Source organism: Muscardinus avellanarius (assembly GCF_963383645.1).
Source record: "Muscardinus avellanarius genome assembly, chromosome: 10".
NCBI classification, from domain to species: domain Eukaryota; kingdom Metazoa; phylum Chordata; class Mammalia; order Rodentia; family Gliridae; genus Muscardinus; species Muscardinus avellanarius.
Window position 1 is genome coordinate 109,430,783 of NC_137796.1, and position 17,387 is coordinate 109,448,169.

The window sequence follows — 17,387 nt, forward strand, 5'->3', positions numbered from 1 at the left end:
TCTCAACCTTCCAAGACTATGGTTATGGGTATGCAACACCAAGCCCACCTTTATTATTACTTTTTGTTTGTTTTTTGTGGTACTAGGGGTGGAACCCAGAGGCTTTCTACCTCCGGGCTATACTCCCAGACCTATTTTTGGAAACAGGGTCTCACTAAGTTATTGAGAGCCTCACTAAGTAGCTGAGGCTGGCTTCGAACCTGTGTGATCCTCCTGTCTCAGCCTCCCAAGTGCGGGGATTACAAACGTGCGCCACCACGCCCGGCTTATTATTACCTTTTATTTTATTTATTTTATTTTTTGCAGTACTAGGGATTGAACCTAGGGGCATTCTACTTCTGAGTTACATCCCCAGCCCTATTTTTTATTCTTTTCTTTGAAACAAAGTCTCACTAAGTAGCTGAGGCTGGCCATGAACCTGCAATCCTCCTGTCTCAGCCTCCCAAGTGCTGGGATTATAACTGCGCCACCACGCCTGGCATTATTATTGTTTTTTAAACAAGATCTTGCTAAATTACCGTGCACTGGCCTCGAACCTGTGATCTACCGGTCTCGGCCTCCCAAGTACTGGGATTACAGGCCTACACCACTGTGCCTGGCTCACATCCAACATGTTCAATGCTCCTGACCGAGAATGATCAAGCAAACAAGTACTGTCCTGGGTTGCCAAAACAGACTTTGTATTAAAAAAAAAAAAAAAAAGGCTGCAGTCTCGTTGAACTGTTAATTTTATGGGGGAAGGGAGTTTCAGAGAGTGCGGAGTAAGAAACGAACGACAAACCCTTATTCCAACCTCAGTGGAAAAGAACGCTCAGGCGCACGCCCCTCCCAGAAAACACCAGGGCGTTTGACAAGGGGAAGCCCGACCACACACGCGGCTGGGAGGGTCCTGGCATCCCGACCCGCCGTTCCCTGGGTGCCACGCCGTCCCTTCACGGCCAGCGGCCGGTCCTAGGCCGGGGCTGGACTCTTTGGGTGAGAAGCACAGAGGGGTGGGAACCGCCGCAGACGTGCACTGAGCGCTTGTGTGTGCTGGACGGACGCTGTGCTGAGGACTTCGCGGCCGGGCTCCTTCTGTCCCGCCGCAACCCATGAGGTAGGCGCTGCTGTCCCCATTTTTAGGAAACTCGGGCACGGAGAGGCGAGGTCGCCCGCTGGAGTTGCACAGTTAGTGAGGGGAGGCTGGGCTTTGAGGGTGCTGTGGGTTGTGTCTGTCCCGGCTACAATGGCTCGATGTCAAGATGAATCAAAGCCACGTTGCTTCCAGTTCCCGGCTCTGGGGAAATTTAAAAAACAAGATCTTGACAGCCAAGTCCTTTTTTTTTGGGGGGGGGGGTAGGGTGCAGTTATGTGCAGAGACCACTCTGGTGGCTTACTCCAAAATACTTCTGGGTAGCCCCTAGTTTGGGGAAACAGAAATCCGTGTAAAAATCATTGAAAATATTGCAAATTGCTCTCAGTGATAAAAGCCCAGTGACACTGAGAGAGCTGGTTCTGAGGGCGGACCCTGATCTGTTCCTATACCTGAGATGCAAAGGGAGCTGGCAGGGAGGAGTCCCGAGGTCCCAGAGGCTGGCGCGGAAGCCGGCCCGGCCCCGCAAGCCAAGCCAATGTGGAGGCCACAATTCCTGTATTTGTCTACCCACCCTTTGACCCAGCAACTCCGCCAGAAATGAGCCCAAATGTAGGTGGGGCTAAGAGATAGGTAGTTAGATGCGGTGGCCCACGCCTGTCATCCCAGCACTTGGGAAGCTGAGACAGGAGGATCGCAGGGTCCAGGCCAGCCTCAGCCCTTAGTGAGGCCCTCAGCAACCTAGCGACACCCGTTTCAAAATAAAAAATCAAATAGGGCTGGGGGTGTAGCTTGGAGGTAGAATGCCCATGTGTCCCCAGCTGTGTGTTTGAGAGAGAGTGGGGAGGGAGAGGGGGAGACAGACAGACAGACAGACAGACAGACACAAGGCTGAGTGGAGCCTCTGGCCCCAGATAGGAGCACTGGCTGCCGAAGCTATTGGAGTCAGTGTTGGGTGTCAGTACAGGGATGGGCTGTAGGGGCTGGACCGGAAGGGGGGTCAATGACATGGACTTTTGTACGGTAACAACCAAGGGCCTAAAGGAAGCCCCAAACCCTGATTTCTAGGTGAAAAGCCCCCCATTTTTTTTTCAGTACTTGGGTTGGAACTCAGGGGCATTCTACTTCCAAGCTACACCCCAGCCCTATCTTTTATTCTTTATTGTGAAACAAGGTTTAAGTTGCAGAAGGCCTCACTAAGTAGCTGAGGCTAGCCGTGAACCTGTGACCCTCCTGTCTCAGCCTCCCAAATACTGGGATGGCAAGCATGTGCCACCACACCTGTCTTTGCCCCAATTTTTAAACTATCCTTTAGGCAAGAACCCAAAACACTAGAGGCAGACCAGACCAGATTATAGGCTCCCAGCTGGAGATCTGTGACCTGCTACCTTTCTGAGAGCCCAGAAAAGGAAAGGAGAAATGGCCTCTGACCCCAAGGAGACCTAACTGGGAAGAGTCTTGCCAATATTAGAGCTGGTAAGATCTGCCCTGGGGCTGAAACAACAGCCTGTACCCCAAGGGTTTTTGTTTTGTTTTGTTTTTGTAGCACTGGGGATGGAACCCAGGGGCATTCTACCTCCAAGCTCCACCCCAACCCTATTTTTTCTTTTTTTTTTCAGGTGTAGGGGACCCCCTGCCCTATTTTTTATTCTTTATTTTGAAGCAGCATCTCACTAAGTTGTGGAGGGCCTCACTAAGTAGCTTGAGGCTGGCCACGATCTGTGATCCTCCTGTCTCAGCCTCCCAAGTACTGGGACTACAAGCGTGCATCACCATGTCCTGCTCACCCAGGGCATGTCCTGATGCATCCTGGATCTAGCCTTACCTGAAGCAAGCCCTCCTGGACTGGCCAGTTACATGCACCTTGGAGTGGCCACCCTTTTGTGTTAAGTCACTAGGAAAGGGTGACTTAAACACAAAAGGGCTTACAACGCTGAAAGGTCATAATTAAACAGCCCTCCAGGAGAAAGGGAGACCCCCAGAGGTACCAGGTCCTCGAGGAGCCTGGCTTCCCCACCCTCTTCAAGTCAGGGGTGGTCGGGGTTAGGGCTTCCCAGCCAAATGCTGGACATGGGTTCCCAGTCCAGGGAGAGCTGCTGTCTCGGGAGGAAGAGCCTTAACTCACGTCTCAGCTCCCCATCACGCATGGGGACACTGTGACCCCCCGGGTGCTAAGGGGGCCAGCATCACCTCTGCCTGCCCAGCATCTTATCTTCCTCCTTGGGGGAAACCTCAGTATTCCTGGAGGCCTCCCTTGCCCTCTTCAGACCATGCGATTGGCACCAGCTAAGTGCCTGTGATCCAGGCTGGCCAATCAATGCCCTGTGTGCTAATCCCAAATCAGTGATTGGCCCAGACTGGACACGTGACCCTGTTGGCCAGTCAGAGTTCTTCATCCCCCAGCAGCGGAGATGGGTTCGGGAATGGATGTGGCCCCAGCAGGCTGATGGGAGGTGGTTCTGGAAGGTGCCTGGGAACTTTGGGAGAGATAAGTTCCCTTCTGCACCAAGCTGGAGGGAGGAGAAGGTGCCCGGTGGTGAGGGGTCCCTGCGGGGAGAAGGCCTCCTGGGAAGGAAGCCACCACTGAGCTCCAGGTCCAGGGAGGCACAGCGGTGGGGGAACCGACGAGGCCTCCGTGTCTCTGGGTCCCTGCCGTCCAGTTCAGACACACTGACTTTGGTGGTATCGACACCTGGGGCCTGGCCAAACCGCTTCACTTCTGGACGCTTCCGCAGGCGAGAGGCAGGTGGCTGCCCACAGGGACCTTCCCGGCTATCTGGAGACCAGGGAGCCGCTATGGGACTGGCCGGAGGAGGAGGAGGAGGTGGCTGCGCTGAGCTGGGAGAAGCCGCTGGTGCAGGATTCCAGGCTGGACATGGAGCCCCTAGGGAGAAAGGGCGCACGTCACCTCCCAAAGCTGTGGGGGCCGGGCCCAGGGCGGAGAGAAGAGCCACCGGGTCCCCAGGACGGAGCCCAGTCTGCCGCAGGCCACCCAGGGCCCCCCCTGTATAACCAAGAAGGCGCCCCGCAGCCCGGCGAAGCCCGCCGCCCGCCCCGCGGCCTCTGCGCTCTCCAGCCTGGCTCTCCAGTGTGCCCCTCTGGCCAGACACCGCAGTCGTGGAGAAGTCTCCTGTCCACCCCAGCGGCCTGGCTAACCCTGGCTCCAGGCTGTCCACGGAGCCTTGGGCCTTCGCTGACCTAGTCTACATCTGCGCTGTCCGGTGACAGCCGCCAGGGGCAGCGGGCGGAGGAAATGCCGCCTGGGAACTGAGACGGAAACCCGATCTACAGCCTACCTGCTGCTGCTGCTTTTTGTGTTTTGTCGGGGTTGTTTGAACTGGGGATTGAACCCAGGACATTCTCTCCCTGAGCTACAAGCCCCAGCCCTGTTTTTATTTTGAAACAGGGACTTCCTAAGTTGCTCAGGGGCTTGCTAAGTTGCTGAGGCTGGCCTCGAGCTGTTGATCCTCCTGTCTCAGTCTCCCCTGTACAGGAATTACAGGTGTGCGCCACCATACCTGGCTGAAGAAACCCAGAGGAATTCTACCTCCAGGCTACATTCCAGCCCTGTTTTTAAATTTTATTAATTTATTTATTTTGGAAACAGGCTCTTGCTAGGTTGATGAGAGTCTCCCTAGTTACTGAAGCTGTTCTGGAACCTGTGATCCTCCTGTCTCAGCCTCCCAGGTGCTGGGTTTACAGGTGTGTGTCACCGTGCCCAGCACTCACATTCTTTTGCGTGCGGAGGGGCACCAAGGATTGAACCCAGGGGCATTCTACCTCTGAGCTACACCCTCTTTTTGAAAAATAAAAAGAGCTACAACCCTTTAAAAAAAAAAAAAATAGGGTCTTGCAAGCCAGGCATGGTGGCACGCACTTGTAATCCCAGCATTTGAGAGGCTGAGACAAGAGGATCGCGGTTTGTGGACAGCTTCAGCTACTTAGTGAGCCTCTCTGCAACTCAGTGAGACCCTGTTTCAAAATAAAAATTAAAAAATAGGGCTGGGGTGCAGCTCAGAGGTCAACTGCAAAAAATAAAAATTAAAAAAAAATACAGGGTCTTACTTCATTGCTAATGCAGTCCTCAAACCCGCAATCCTCCTGTCTCAATCTCCCAGGTACTGGGATTACAGTCGCCATGTCTGGTTCCCCTGCCCCACTCAGTGCCCACTGTAGGCCCAGGTGACAGACGCCTTTCCCCAACCGTCTCATTCTTCAGCAGGCAGAAGCCCCTGGTTCCCATCTAGCAGCTGGGATGCCTGAGGCCCAGAGAGGTAAAGGGACTCACCTGAGGCCTTTAAGCACAGGCGGTCTTACCACCGCCCTCCCCTGCCTATTGAAAAGCAACGATACCCAGACAGTGGTCTGCAAGAATGGTCTAGAACCCTTCCAAACTATGGACCGGTCGGTGTGAGGGGTGGTACAAATGGGAGACGCCTCCCTCCTGGTTGGTCCACGCATCTGTTCAGTTTTTCTCTTGGAGGGAAGGCTCTGCTGTCGAGGCAGTTTGCGGTACCGTGTGAGACCCTCTCTCGGGCTTGCGGGGGACTCCTCTGGGTGCTCCTGGGCCCGCCTGGAGGGGCTGGCAGGTCGAGCAGAGCCCGCACACCCCCACGGGTCCGCATTGGCAGCCCGGCCTGGCCGCAGCCCAGCCCCAGCCGCCCAGGCCCCTCTGCCCACCTGAAGTCGGAGGACGGGAGCACCTCGCAGTAGTAGAGGAGCCTGCACTTGGGGCCGGGGCTGTGCAGGGCCGTCAGCACGTCATCCACGCCGGGGAGGCTGCAGGCCACGCTGCCAGGGGGGCTGTGCACCCGCCACTGCAGCAGGTAGACCCCGGGCCAGCGGGTCACGTGGGAGCCCTGGAACGCAGGGCCATGATGCTCTGAGGCCCTGGGTCGTCCGGGGACGAGAGCCCAGGCCTCTTCCCCCCTACCCCCCCCAAGTGCCTCCACATCAACCCTCTTAACCTGCCCGGGTGGGGGTGAGGCCTGGGGCGCTGCTGCAGGGCAGCAGAGGGGGCGTTTGGGGAACCCCAGGACCGTTCTGCTCTGTGGATCTGCAGAGCGGGGCAGGGGATTCGGAGGACTGGGGCGGGAGCTTGTAGGTGGTGAGGACAGTTTGTCGAGGGTGGAGGGTGAGAAAAGGAGGTGCCGGCTCCAGAAGAGCCACTCTGGGGACGGAACAAAATGTTCAGTGACACGGTGGGGGCTGGTGTGTGACGCGGACAGACCCCCCGCCACGGGCCCTTCACGAGGGAGGGCCACAGCGCTCGCTCCTGCATGCGTGTGTGCCCCAGCGCGCACGTGTGTGTTTGGGTGGGGTGTGATGTTCCCTCTGCAGTGCGTGGGGGCCAGTGGGGGCGGCTCCTATTCCAGCGACACATCCAGTTCTGTCCCTGGACCTGCAGTTCTCTGTGGCTTCTGCGCCGAAATCCAAGCCCGAGCGGGCAGCAGGGATCACCAGGAGAGGGGGAGGTGGGTGCGTCCCACCTAGCGCGGGGCCTGGTGACCGGCATCCTTGCCAAGTGCTGCAGGAGAGTCTAAGACTGGGGTTCTCAAATCCTACATCTGCCCCCGACCTCAGGACCTTAGCACCTCTCCTCCTATCCAAAGTAACCCCCCAGTACTCCCTACTCACCCTGCCCCCTTCCCTCTGCTTCTTCCTCTCTTTGCTCCTGGTCCTTCCAGCTGGACGGCCATCTCCTTCCCCTCCAGACCCGGCCCCGCGCAAGGCCCTCCTCTGCACTGAACCCCCTTCGGCTCATGCAGGAAATGGGACTTCAGGTCCCAACACACTCCTTCTCCTCTATGCACGACTAATGGACACAAATAGCCTCACCCCCAAAGCCGTGTCCACCTGGAACCTCAGGACGTGACCTCGTTTAGAAACATCTGCAGTTAAGGGTTAGAGCAGGCCCTCAATACAATGACGGGGTCCTTGTGAGAGACAGGAGAGGGACACCAAGGACAGGACAGAGGCCGGTGTGGACACAGCCGAGGAGCACCCAGGAGGCCAGGAGCCACCAGGGTAGAGGGGCAGGCCCTTCCCAGAGCCCTGGCGGCAGGGACCTGCCCACACCCCGTGCTGGACTGGGGCCTCCTGGGCGCGAGACAAGAAGTTGCTGCTGCTTTAACTGCCCTGTTTGTGGTCAGCTGTTCCCGAGGACAGATGACCAGAGCAGCCCTAGAGCGCCAACACAGTTAGACCCCGTTGTGATCCCCTTTCAAAGATGGAGGAACTGAGGCCTCCCTAGCCCGTGAGCCGCCTTCCAGCGGGACGCGGCTCTCTTTCCCAGCGTGGCCCTGCTACGTCTCTCTCCTGCTGTCCTGCAGGTCCCTGCGACTCGGGACCCTGTCCGGTTCCCCTCTGCCCTGTCCCCAGAAGCCCAACACGCCGCCCACGTGGGGCGCCACGTAACCAAGGAACGCAGGGCGCACGGAGAACGCGCACCTGGACGCTCTCCCCCTCGCGGCAGACCAGCGGGGGCTCCGCGCAGCTGTAGTCGACGCCCAGGACCCAGCCTCGCTCCACCAGCTGCCCGCTGGGCCTGGCCCCCGGCTCCCGGGCGCCCGGCTTGGGCTGCTGCTTGGTGTGGTACAGGCTGAACACCACGTCGCCCCGCAGGATGTCGAAGTCCCAGGTGATGACCGACTCCCCTTCCAGAATGTCCAGCGCGACCTGCGTGGGGACGGGGTGAACGGGACCGGGAGACGGTGGCGGAGGCGCTGTGGGTGCTCGGGGGGCCTCCCGCCCTGGGCCGCGCGCCCAGCCTGTCTTGCTGCAGCCGGATGGGCTGCCAGGCCTCTTGCTGTCTGTCTCTAGAATCTATGCAAACGGAGCCGCCTCCCCCCAAGGTCCGGAGGCTCCAGCCTGGGTGACCACCAGCACCTCAAACGTGAGGGTCCACGGGCGCCTCTCACCTCCGCTCTGAGCCCCTCTTCACACCCCCGAGGCCCCTCTGGGCTTGGACACCCCCCACCGTGCCGGTCCTGGAGATCCTGCCCCGTGACCCCGGCCCACGGGCAGCAGGCCGCACCTCGTGGGGGGCCCCGCGCAGCACGCTGGCCGAGTGGTAGGTCTCGCTCCACTGCCGCAGCTGGTCACCCTGCTCCTGCTCCTCCTCGGTCATGTAGAGACACTTGGGGACCAGCCCTCCTTCAGGGACGTTACACTGGGAGTCAACGACAAACAGACGGTGGGTCAGGGTCCTCGAGGCCACCGAGGGTGCGCAGGGCCCCAAAACAGCTCAGAACAGCGGCCCCAGCGTCCACGGCCCTGGTAGGCCCCGGAACCACCAGTGTAACCCTTCTTCCCAGTTCCCACAGGTGGCAAACGGAGGCTCAGAGAGGTAAGGCCACTTGCTCGAGATCACACAGCAGGAGGAGACGGAACCAGGGCACGTCTGCTAGACCCTCACACTCCTATTCTTTATCTGGGTTGGCGCGGGGTCTCTTCCACACTGAACTCCATGCCGGCTGCATCTCCCCTCGGCCATCCGGAGCCATCCAGGACTGTCCTGTCTACAGACTGCCCCACACCACAGGCGCCCTGGGACCCCCTGCATCCCAACCAAAGGAGCTCGGAAGCGGGCGTGGCGGCGCACACCGGTGATCCCAGTACTTGGAAGGCTGTGATGGGAGGATGGCAGGTTTGAGGCCAACTTAGCGAGCCCCTCAGCAGCCTAGCGAGACTCTGCTTCACAAGATAAAAAAAATAAAATAAAAAGAGCTAAGGGTATAGCTTGGAAAAAGAATGCCTCCGGATTCAATCCCTAATACTACAAGGAAAAAATAAAAATAAAAAGATAGCTGGGCGTGGTGGCGCACGCCTGTAATCCCCGCGCTTGGGAGGCTGAGACAGGAGGATCGCATGAGTTCGAAGCCAGCCTCAGCTACTGAGTGAGGCTCTCAGCAACTTAGTGAGACCCTGTTTCCAAATAAAATATAAAATAGGTCTGGGAATGTAGCCCGAAGGTAGAAAAGCCCCTGGGTTCCACACCCAGCACCACCAATAAATAAATAAATAAATAAAAATAAAAAAAATAAAGCGAGTAAGCCAGCTGGGCAGGATTCCTAAGAAGAGCCGTTTCCGTCCATAATGGTGCAAGCTTGCTTTGGGGCATTTCTGTTGGAGAACGGAGAGGAGCCCACCACTGATGAAACATCACCCACCATTGCACCCCCAGCGGAGGGTCTGCCTCCCCTCAAAGCGGCAGCCTAATCACCCAGGAGAAGCGCTATGGGTGGGGTGGGTGCCCTCAGGGACGCCAGCTCCAGAGTGCAGACCCACGGGGCGCTGGGGGCCGCCCGCCCCCCGCATCAGGTCAGCTGCCACTCACAGCGTCCCGATGGGAAAACAAGTCGGGACGCCTCGGGCCCCTGGAGAGTTCTGTCTCCCGATCTCCCACCCTCCGGCCCACCCGCAGCCCGCCGGACTCACCACGCTCTCTCCCCCCAGGAAGTCGGGGATCACGCCTTTGTCCAGGTAGTCCACCAGGCCTCCGGGGCCCTGGTAGTTGCTGCCGCTATAAATGAGGAACTTTCGCCGGGTGTTCTCGTTGATAAAGGGGCTGATCTGGAAGGAGCGATGTCGGGGAGGGGGGTTTGCTTTTCATTGAGCGATCATGCTTATAACAGACTTAACTTTGTGTGTGTGTGTGAGGTACAGGGGATGGAACCCGGGGGCATTCTACCTCCACCTCCAGCCCTATATTTTATCCTTTCTTTTTTTTTTTTTTTTTTTTTTTTTTGGTGGTACTGGGGTTCCTGGAAGCCCTTCTACCTTAGGGCTGGGATTGCAAGTGTGTGCCACCATGCCTGGCTAGCTATTTTATTTAATATAATTTATTTAATGTTTTCTTTTTGCAGTGCTGGGGATTGGACCCAGGGGCACTCTGGAGTTTGAGCTACACCTCCAGCCCTATTTTTTATTCTTTATTTTGAAACAGGGTTTCACTGAGTTGCAAAGGACCTCACTAAGTAGCTGAGGCTGTCGGGGAATCCGATTCTCCAGTGTCAGCCTCCCAAATGCCGGGATTACAGGCATGCACCACCATGCCCGGCTTCCCAACCCTGTTTTTTTTTTTTTTACTTTGAAACAGGGTCTCACTAAGTTGCTGAGGGCCTCATGAAGTTGCTGAGACTGGCCTCGAGCCTGCAATTCTCCTGTCTCAGCCTCCCAAGCACTAGGATTACAAGAGTACACCATCACACTGGGCTTGAATCCTCTACTTTAAAAGGCTGAACTTTGTGGGATAGGAATTATATCTCAATGCGGCTGGTATTTACAAGAAATGAAACGAGACCACCCACTCACCAGCGTCCAGAGCACGGGGAAGACGCGGGGGGCCCGCACGATGAGCAGCCGGCCCAGGGTCTCGGGGTAGTTGTCCTCCACCACCTCGATCATGCGCAGCAGGGCCTTCACCCCCGGCCGCCACAGGTGCCGCATGTTGAGGCCCTCCAGGTCCAGCAGGCAGGTCCAGGAGCTGCGGGGACACGGGCCGTCACGCACCCCCTGGGGAGGGAGGCGCGGCTGGGGCCGAGGGGACCACAGGACACCTCCGTGCACTCTGCCACAATGAGCCACGTGACCACGAGGTCCAGAGCGCAGACTCCAGGTGGGCCCGGCCCCAACCTCTCAGGGGTCAGTGGAAAATGTGTCGCGGCCTCCATCTCACACAACGGTTGTCAGGGTTAAACGCCATGGTAGATGTAGGCTCTCTGCAAAGGGCGTCCAGGAGCTCGACACAGGCAACTCACTGCTATCAACCGTCAAAAACCACTAGAGCTCAGGCACCTAGATCACTGAACATCAGATGAGCCGCCTGTCATCCCAGAGGATTGCAGGTTCGAGGCCAGCCTCAGCAACTTAGAGATAACCATGCCTGTAATCCCAGCATTTGGGAGGCAGAGACCGGAGGATCGTTGTTCACGGACAGCCACAGCTACTTAGCAAGGCCTTTTGCAACTCAGTGAGACCTTGTTTTAAAAAATAAAAAGACTAGCACCGGGCATGGTGGTACACACTTGTAATCCCAGAGCTTGGGAGGCTGAGACAGGAGGACTGCACAGGATTGAAGCCAGCCTCAGCTTCTTAGTGAGGCTCTCAGCAACTTAGTAAGACCCTGTTTCCAAATAAAGCATAAAAAATAGGTCTGGGAGTATAGCCCAGAGGTAAAAAATAAGAAAGCCCCTGGGTTCCACCCCCAGTACAAATAAATAAATAAATAAATAAATAAACAAACAAACAGACTAAAAAATAGGGCTGGGGTGTAGTTCAGAGGTACTATGCCCCTGGGTTCCATCCCCAGTACCACAAAATAAATAAATAAATAAAAATAAATAAAAAGAGTTGGAGGTGTAGCTGGGAGGTAGAATGCCCCGGGTCTCAACCACCAGCACCACACACACACACACACACACATACACACACACACACGCACGCACACACACACACACGCACGCATGCACAATGTTAAGGGAAGACACTGACAGCCCCTGTCCGCTGCCAGGCACACACATGCGCCCAATGGCGGCGATCGGTCTCGCTCCCGGACATCTGCCCAGCTGGGTTCTTGCCTGATGGGGCGGCCGAACTGCTTCGTGTTCCCTTCGCACCTCTTCTGGCCTTCCTCGCTGACGGAGAGAACCTGGAAGGGAGGTGCAGGCTGGCACCGGCGCGCCCCGCGCCCGCCCGGGCCGGCCCGCACTACTCACGTGCCGCAGCAGCAGGTCCTCCCCCACCGCCTTCATCAGGCCCTTGGTGTCCATCTGGCCCAGGCGCAGGATGTACAGGGGGCGGCCGTCTTTGCGGGCGGACCCAAAGAGAAAGAACATTAATGAGGGGAGCGTTAATGGGGGGACGCACATCCCGCAGGCGGGAGCCGCACCTATGTCCTGGTAGTGCCAGCCCCCTGCGTAGAACTCCTCCAGGACGGCGGGGGGCCGCCAGGTCTGCAGGAGGAGGTCCACCTGGTGCTGCTTCCTCCAGCTCAGAGACTGGCGCAGCATCTCCCGGGCCTTGTCCAGGTGGAAGTCCCGCGCCCGCAGGAACCGGAGGATGTGCTCATCCTTGGGAATCTGAGACACACAGAAGGAAAGATGGTCTCCACCCCCACTCCAGACACGACTGCAGAAGACGAGCCTCCCGTCTCACCCGCGAAACATCCAGCCAGGGAAAGAAGCCCTTTCTCCCTCAGCCAGAGAGAAAGATGGCCGCCGTGTAGACTTGGTGAACACCTGTGCACTTGGGGGCCAGACCGCCTCCTTCTGTGGACTATGAACAGGGCCCTTTTGGGGGGTAACTGTTCCTCCTCCTCACCCCCCAGTATGCTGGTCATCTGAAACCAGCACCAGAAAGAGGGGCCTTTTCTTGGGTGCTCACACCAAGCAGGACTCGATTGTATGTGTGTGTGTGTGTGTGTGTGTGTGTGTGTGTGTGTGTGTGTGTGTACTGGGGGTTCAACCTAGGGGCATTCTACCTCTAAACTATACACACCAGCTCTTTTTTTTTCCAGTACTGGGGATGAAACCCAGGAGCATTCTAACTCTGAGCTACACCCCCAACCCCACTTTTTATTCTTTACCTTTGAAACAGCGTCTCACTAAATTATGGAGGGCCTCACTAAGTAGCTGAGGCTACTCAAACCTGCGATCCTCCTGTCTCAGCCTCCCAAGTACCAGAGTTACAAGTGCACGCCACCACTCCTGGCAGCAGGACTTAATTCTAAGCACGTCTTGAATCAGCCATTGTGGCTCACTCCCAGGGTGCAAAAATATCATGCTACTTCACAGGTGAAGGGACAGGAGCAGGCGGGCGAACCCAGAGGCCCACAGTCCCCCAGAGCAGCAGGAAAGGCAAGCAACTCCTGGTTGAGTCAGATGTTCTCATCACCGAGTGTGGTGGCACACACCTGTGATCCCAGTGCCTGGGAGGCTGAGACAGGAGGATTATAGGCTCAAGGTCAGCCTTGGCAACTTAGCTAGGCTCTCGGCAACTTGGTAAGAGCCTGTTCCAAATTTAAAAAAATAAAGAGCTGGAGGGAGGTTAGCTTAGAGGTAGGACGCCCCTGGGTTCACTCCCTAGTACCAAAAAGAAGACGTTCTTGTTCAACAGAGCAAATGATGGCGTCCACGCTGGGATCTCCATGCACCTGGTGCTTCCATGTTATGGGAATCGGAGTGTAAAGGTGAGAGTCGCCCTCACAAGGACAAGGACAGTATGGTGATGGTGTCAGCTGGGGGTGCCTGTGCCGCCAGGGACATCTGGCAGTGCTGAAAGCCATTTGGGGTTGCCATAACTGGAGTGTGTGTAGGGGGTACTGGCATCTAGTGGCTGCCGGCCAGGGATACTGTCACACATCCTACAGGACCGCCCTGTGCTGCGAAGGACTGCCGAGCCCCAGATGTCACTCTGGCGGAGGAAGCCTGCTGACAGCCTCACCCACAGCACGTGTGCCAGACACCGGGACAGCGTGTAACCAAAAGAGAGCTGAGTGGCCCGGCGCCCGCCTGTAGTCCCAGTATATGAGAGGCCGAGACAGGAGGAGTGCAGGTTTAATTCAGACGGGCCCAAGCAACTTAGTGAGACTCCATTTCAAGATTAAAAAAAATAATAAAGAGCCGGGCGTGGTGGCTTGTAATCCCTGCGCTTGGGAGGCTGAGACAGGAGGATCTCACAGGTTCAAAGCCAGCCTCAGCTACTTAGTGAGGCTCTCAGCAACTTAGTGAGACCCTGTGTCCAAATAAAGTATAAAATAGGTCTGGGAGTATAGCCCGGAGGTAGAAAGCCTCTGGGTTCCACCTCCAGTACCACCAAAATAATAATAATAATAATAATAATAATAATAATAATAATAAGTGCCTGGGAGTGCTGCTCAGAGGTAGAATGCTCCAGGATTCAATCCCTAATGCCATAAAAAAATAATAAATAAAAAGGCCTGGGTGGGTGTAGCTTAGAGGTAGAACACCCTTGGATTCAATTCCCAGTACCATAAAAACAACAATAACAAAAGCCGAGCGTGGTGGCAGACGCTTATAGTCCCAGGATTTGGGAGGCTGAGACCTGGAGGATCGCGGTTCGCGGACAGCCTCAGCTACTTAGTGAGGCCCTCCGCAACCCAGTGAGACCCTGCTTCAAAATAAAGAATAAAAAATAGGGCAAGAGGTGTAGCTCAGAGGTCGAATGCCCCTGGGTTCCGTCCCCAGACCCACACACACAAAAAAGAATAAAAAATAGGGCGGAGGGTGTTGCTCGGAGGAAGAAGGCCCCTGGGTTCCATCCCCAGTACCGAATAAAACCAACAATAACGAAAACGGCAGCAGAACCGAAGGTTTCCCTACCACCAACTCTCCACGTGTGACGGCCTCGCCTCCCAGAGCCTCGGCCCAGCCCCGCGTGGGCCGTGCGTGCCCGCACCCACCTTGCCTCTGTGGGTCTCCTGCAGCCAGTGCCGCAGCCGGATCAGGCAGCTCTCCTGCATGGGGGTGAGGCGGCCCAGGCACCTCTCCATGTAGTCTGCATCCAGCTTGTCCCCTGGAGGAGAGGGGGGCTTCAGGACAAGAGGCAGGTGCCAGGTTTCTGCCACGCGGGCCAGCCTGCCTGTGGCCCTGGCTCTAAGTAGCTTCTTTCTTTATGTGGTACCAGGGTACTGGGGATGGAACCCAGGGGCATCCTACCTCCGAGCTACAACCCAGCCCTACTTTTTAGTCTTGATTTTGAAATGTGTTTTCACTAAGTTGCCGAGGCTGGCTGGGAACCTTGGATCCTCCTTTCTCAGTCTCCCAAGTAATGACATTACATGTGTGTGCCACCATGCCCGGCCAGCCCCGGCTCTAGAACGCGGCCCCAGGGACCCAACAGCCCCCTGGACTCTGCACTCACTCATTTCCCAAGCCCGCCCCTTCCTTCCTTCCTTCCTTCTCTCTTCTTTCTTTCTTTCTTTCTTTCTTTCTTTCTTTCTTTCTTTCTTTTTTGCAGTACTGGGGATGGAACCCAGGGGCATTCTACCTCTGAGCGACACCCCTGCCCTATTTTTTATTCTTTATTTTGAAATAGGGTCTCACTGAGTTGCAGAGGGCCTCACTAAGTAGCTGAGGCTGGCCGCGAACCGCGATCCTCCTGTTTCAGCCTCCCGAATGCTAGGATTACAGTCACGTGCCACCACGCCCAGCTTACTTCTCCTCTTTGACCCTCAGATTTAAGAGCATCTCCAGCCTCGGCGTGGTTCTAGAGACCATTAGCAACGCGAGATACCATCCACTGCACGCTCAGCACACACTTGGTCTCAGCGGGTTCTCCCAATGCCCCGTGAGGCGGAATCACTATGATCCCCTCTTAAGACAATACCAAACCGAGGCCAAGAAAAGCCGAGCCCCGCAGATGGGTAAATGCAAGCCACACGCCTGGCTCACAAATACTGGCTCCCTTGCCTGCCACCTCCACGACTCCCTTTTTGGGGTACAAGACTGTGGCAGATGGGACCTGGACCCTGTAACACAGCCACGCCATCTGTGCAGAGACTGGGACCTCACGGCTCAGCCCCACCACGGTATCCAGGCCTCACAATCAGGCCATGAGGGGTCAGCGCGTCCTCAGCCCTCGGGGCAGCAGATGCTGGGCCCCACGGCCTCCCAGCATCTCGGCGGGCCGTGGAGACCTTGCACAAAGCCGTGACCCTCGTGGGCAGAGCCCAGGGACAGACAACAAGAAAAAAGAGAACTGTGTTTGCAGTCCAACAGCAACACTCGGTGGTCCCCCAAACAGGCCCAGCCCTGGGGGTGCCAGGAGGCATCCGGAGAACCGCAGGGGGCCCCGGGGAGCCACGGCAGTCACGAGGAGAGAGCCGGGCTCTGTGCAGAGCAGCTCTTGCTCTGGCAGCCTGAGCAGATGCAAAGGCCCCTTTCACGTCCAAACACAAAGGCCCAGTGACTCGGCAGGGCGGAGGGCTGGCCGCGCCTCCTGCCAGTCAGGGTGAGTGTCAGCGCCACTGGTGGGCAGCAGAGGAGACAGGAGGAAGGACGTGTGCGGCAGAGACAGACAGCGGGCAGACGAGGGGCTGCAGCGGGCACAGCAACAAAAACACCACAGAGCCCCGCGTGGTGGCGCACGCACTTCATCCCGGCATTCGGGAGGCGGAGACAGGAGGATGGCGCAGGTTCGAAGCCAGCCTCAGCTACTTAGGGAGACCCTGTTTCCAAATAAAATATAAAATGGATCTGGAAGTATAGCCCGGAGGTAGAAAAGCCCCTGGGTTCCACTCCCAGTACCACCAAAATAAATAAATAAATAAATAAATAAATAAATAAATAAATAAAATGGCTAAAAAAATAGGGCTGGGAGTGTAGCTCAGAGGCATAATGCCCCCTGTACCATGAAAATAAATAAATAAATAAATAAATAAATAAATAAATAATAAAAAAATAAGCCGGGCGTGGTGGCGCACGCTTGTAATCCCTGCGCTTGCGAGGCGGAGACAGGAGGATTGCACGGGTTCAAAGCCAGCCGCGCTGGCTTAAGAGACCCTGTTTCCAAAAAATAAAAAAAAGTATAAAATAAGTCTGGGAGTGTAGCCCGAAGGTAGACTGGCTTCCAAGAACCCCAGTACCGCAAAAAAAAAAAAAAAAGAAAGAATTAAAAATAGAGCTGGGGGTGTAGCTTAGAGGTACAATGCCCCTGGGTTCCATCTCCAGTACCGCAAAAAAAGCAAATAAATAAATAAATAAAAACAGAACAGTGTGCAGACAACAGTAGCCCACCAGTGCACACAAGGTGCCTAATATGCACTGCGTGAATGAATGGGGTTCTCCCTAAACACAGCCCTGAATGTGGCTTAGTTCCCTGGCGCTGGCACTCAAGTTTGTGCCGGATGTGGGCAGGCCTCTACGCGCCAGCAGCCCCAAAGGACAAACGGAACCCAAGTGCGCACACGGCAGGCACAAGGTTAAAACCGGACTCATGCTGTCTGCAAGGTGTCGGATCCTAGGGTGTTTGTCTGTCTGCAAAATTATATCATAAGCCGGGCATGGTGGGCATGCTTGTAATCCCAGTTCTTGGGAGGCTGAGACGGGAGGATTGCAGGTTCACAGCCAGCCTCGGCAACTTAGGGAGGCCCTGTTTCAAAATAAAGGATAAAAATAGGTCTGGGGGTATAGCTCAGAAGTAGAATGCCCCTGAGTTCAAACTCTTCTTCCTCAAAAAAGTAAGATAAAGTAAAAAAATAAAAAAATAAAAAAATAAACAGGGCTAGGGGTATAGCTTGGAGATAGAATGTCTCTGGGTTCAACCTCCAGTACCCTCCAATAAATAAATAAAT

At 56.0% G+C, this 17,387-nt stretch overlaps 1 protein-coding gene across 1 annotated transcript in view; it reads right to left on the reverse strand.

The window, feature by feature from the left end:
* Positions 1–3,844: 3,844 nt before the first annotated feature.
* SEC14L5 (SEC14 like lipid binding 5) overlaps positions 3,845–17,387 on the reverse strand; it is a gene marked incomplete at both ends in the record, with an annotated part of 38,614 nt that continues 25,071 nt past the window's right edge. Inside the window, 10 exons of the mRNA XM_080703962.1 lie at positions 3,845–3,956; positions 5,753–5,931; positions 7,523–7,750; positions 8,109–8,243; positions 9,512–9,646; positions 10,388–10,559; positions 11,653–11,723; positions 11,791–11,879; positions 11,964–12,153; positions 14,496–14,608. Of these exons, the coding sequence (XP_080560088.1) occupies positions 3,845–3,956; positions 5,753–5,931; positions 7,523–7,750; positions 8,109–8,243; positions 9,512–9,646; positions 10,388–10,559; positions 11,653–11,723; positions 11,791–11,879; positions 11,964–12,153; positions 14,496–14,608 (1,424 nt within the window). The remainder of the gene's footprint in view (positions 3,957–5,752; positions 5,932–7,522; positions 7,751–8,108; positions 8,244–9,511; positions 9,647–10,387; positions 10,560–11,652; positions 11,724–11,790; positions 11,880–11,963; positions 12,154–14,495; positions 14,609–17,387) is intronic.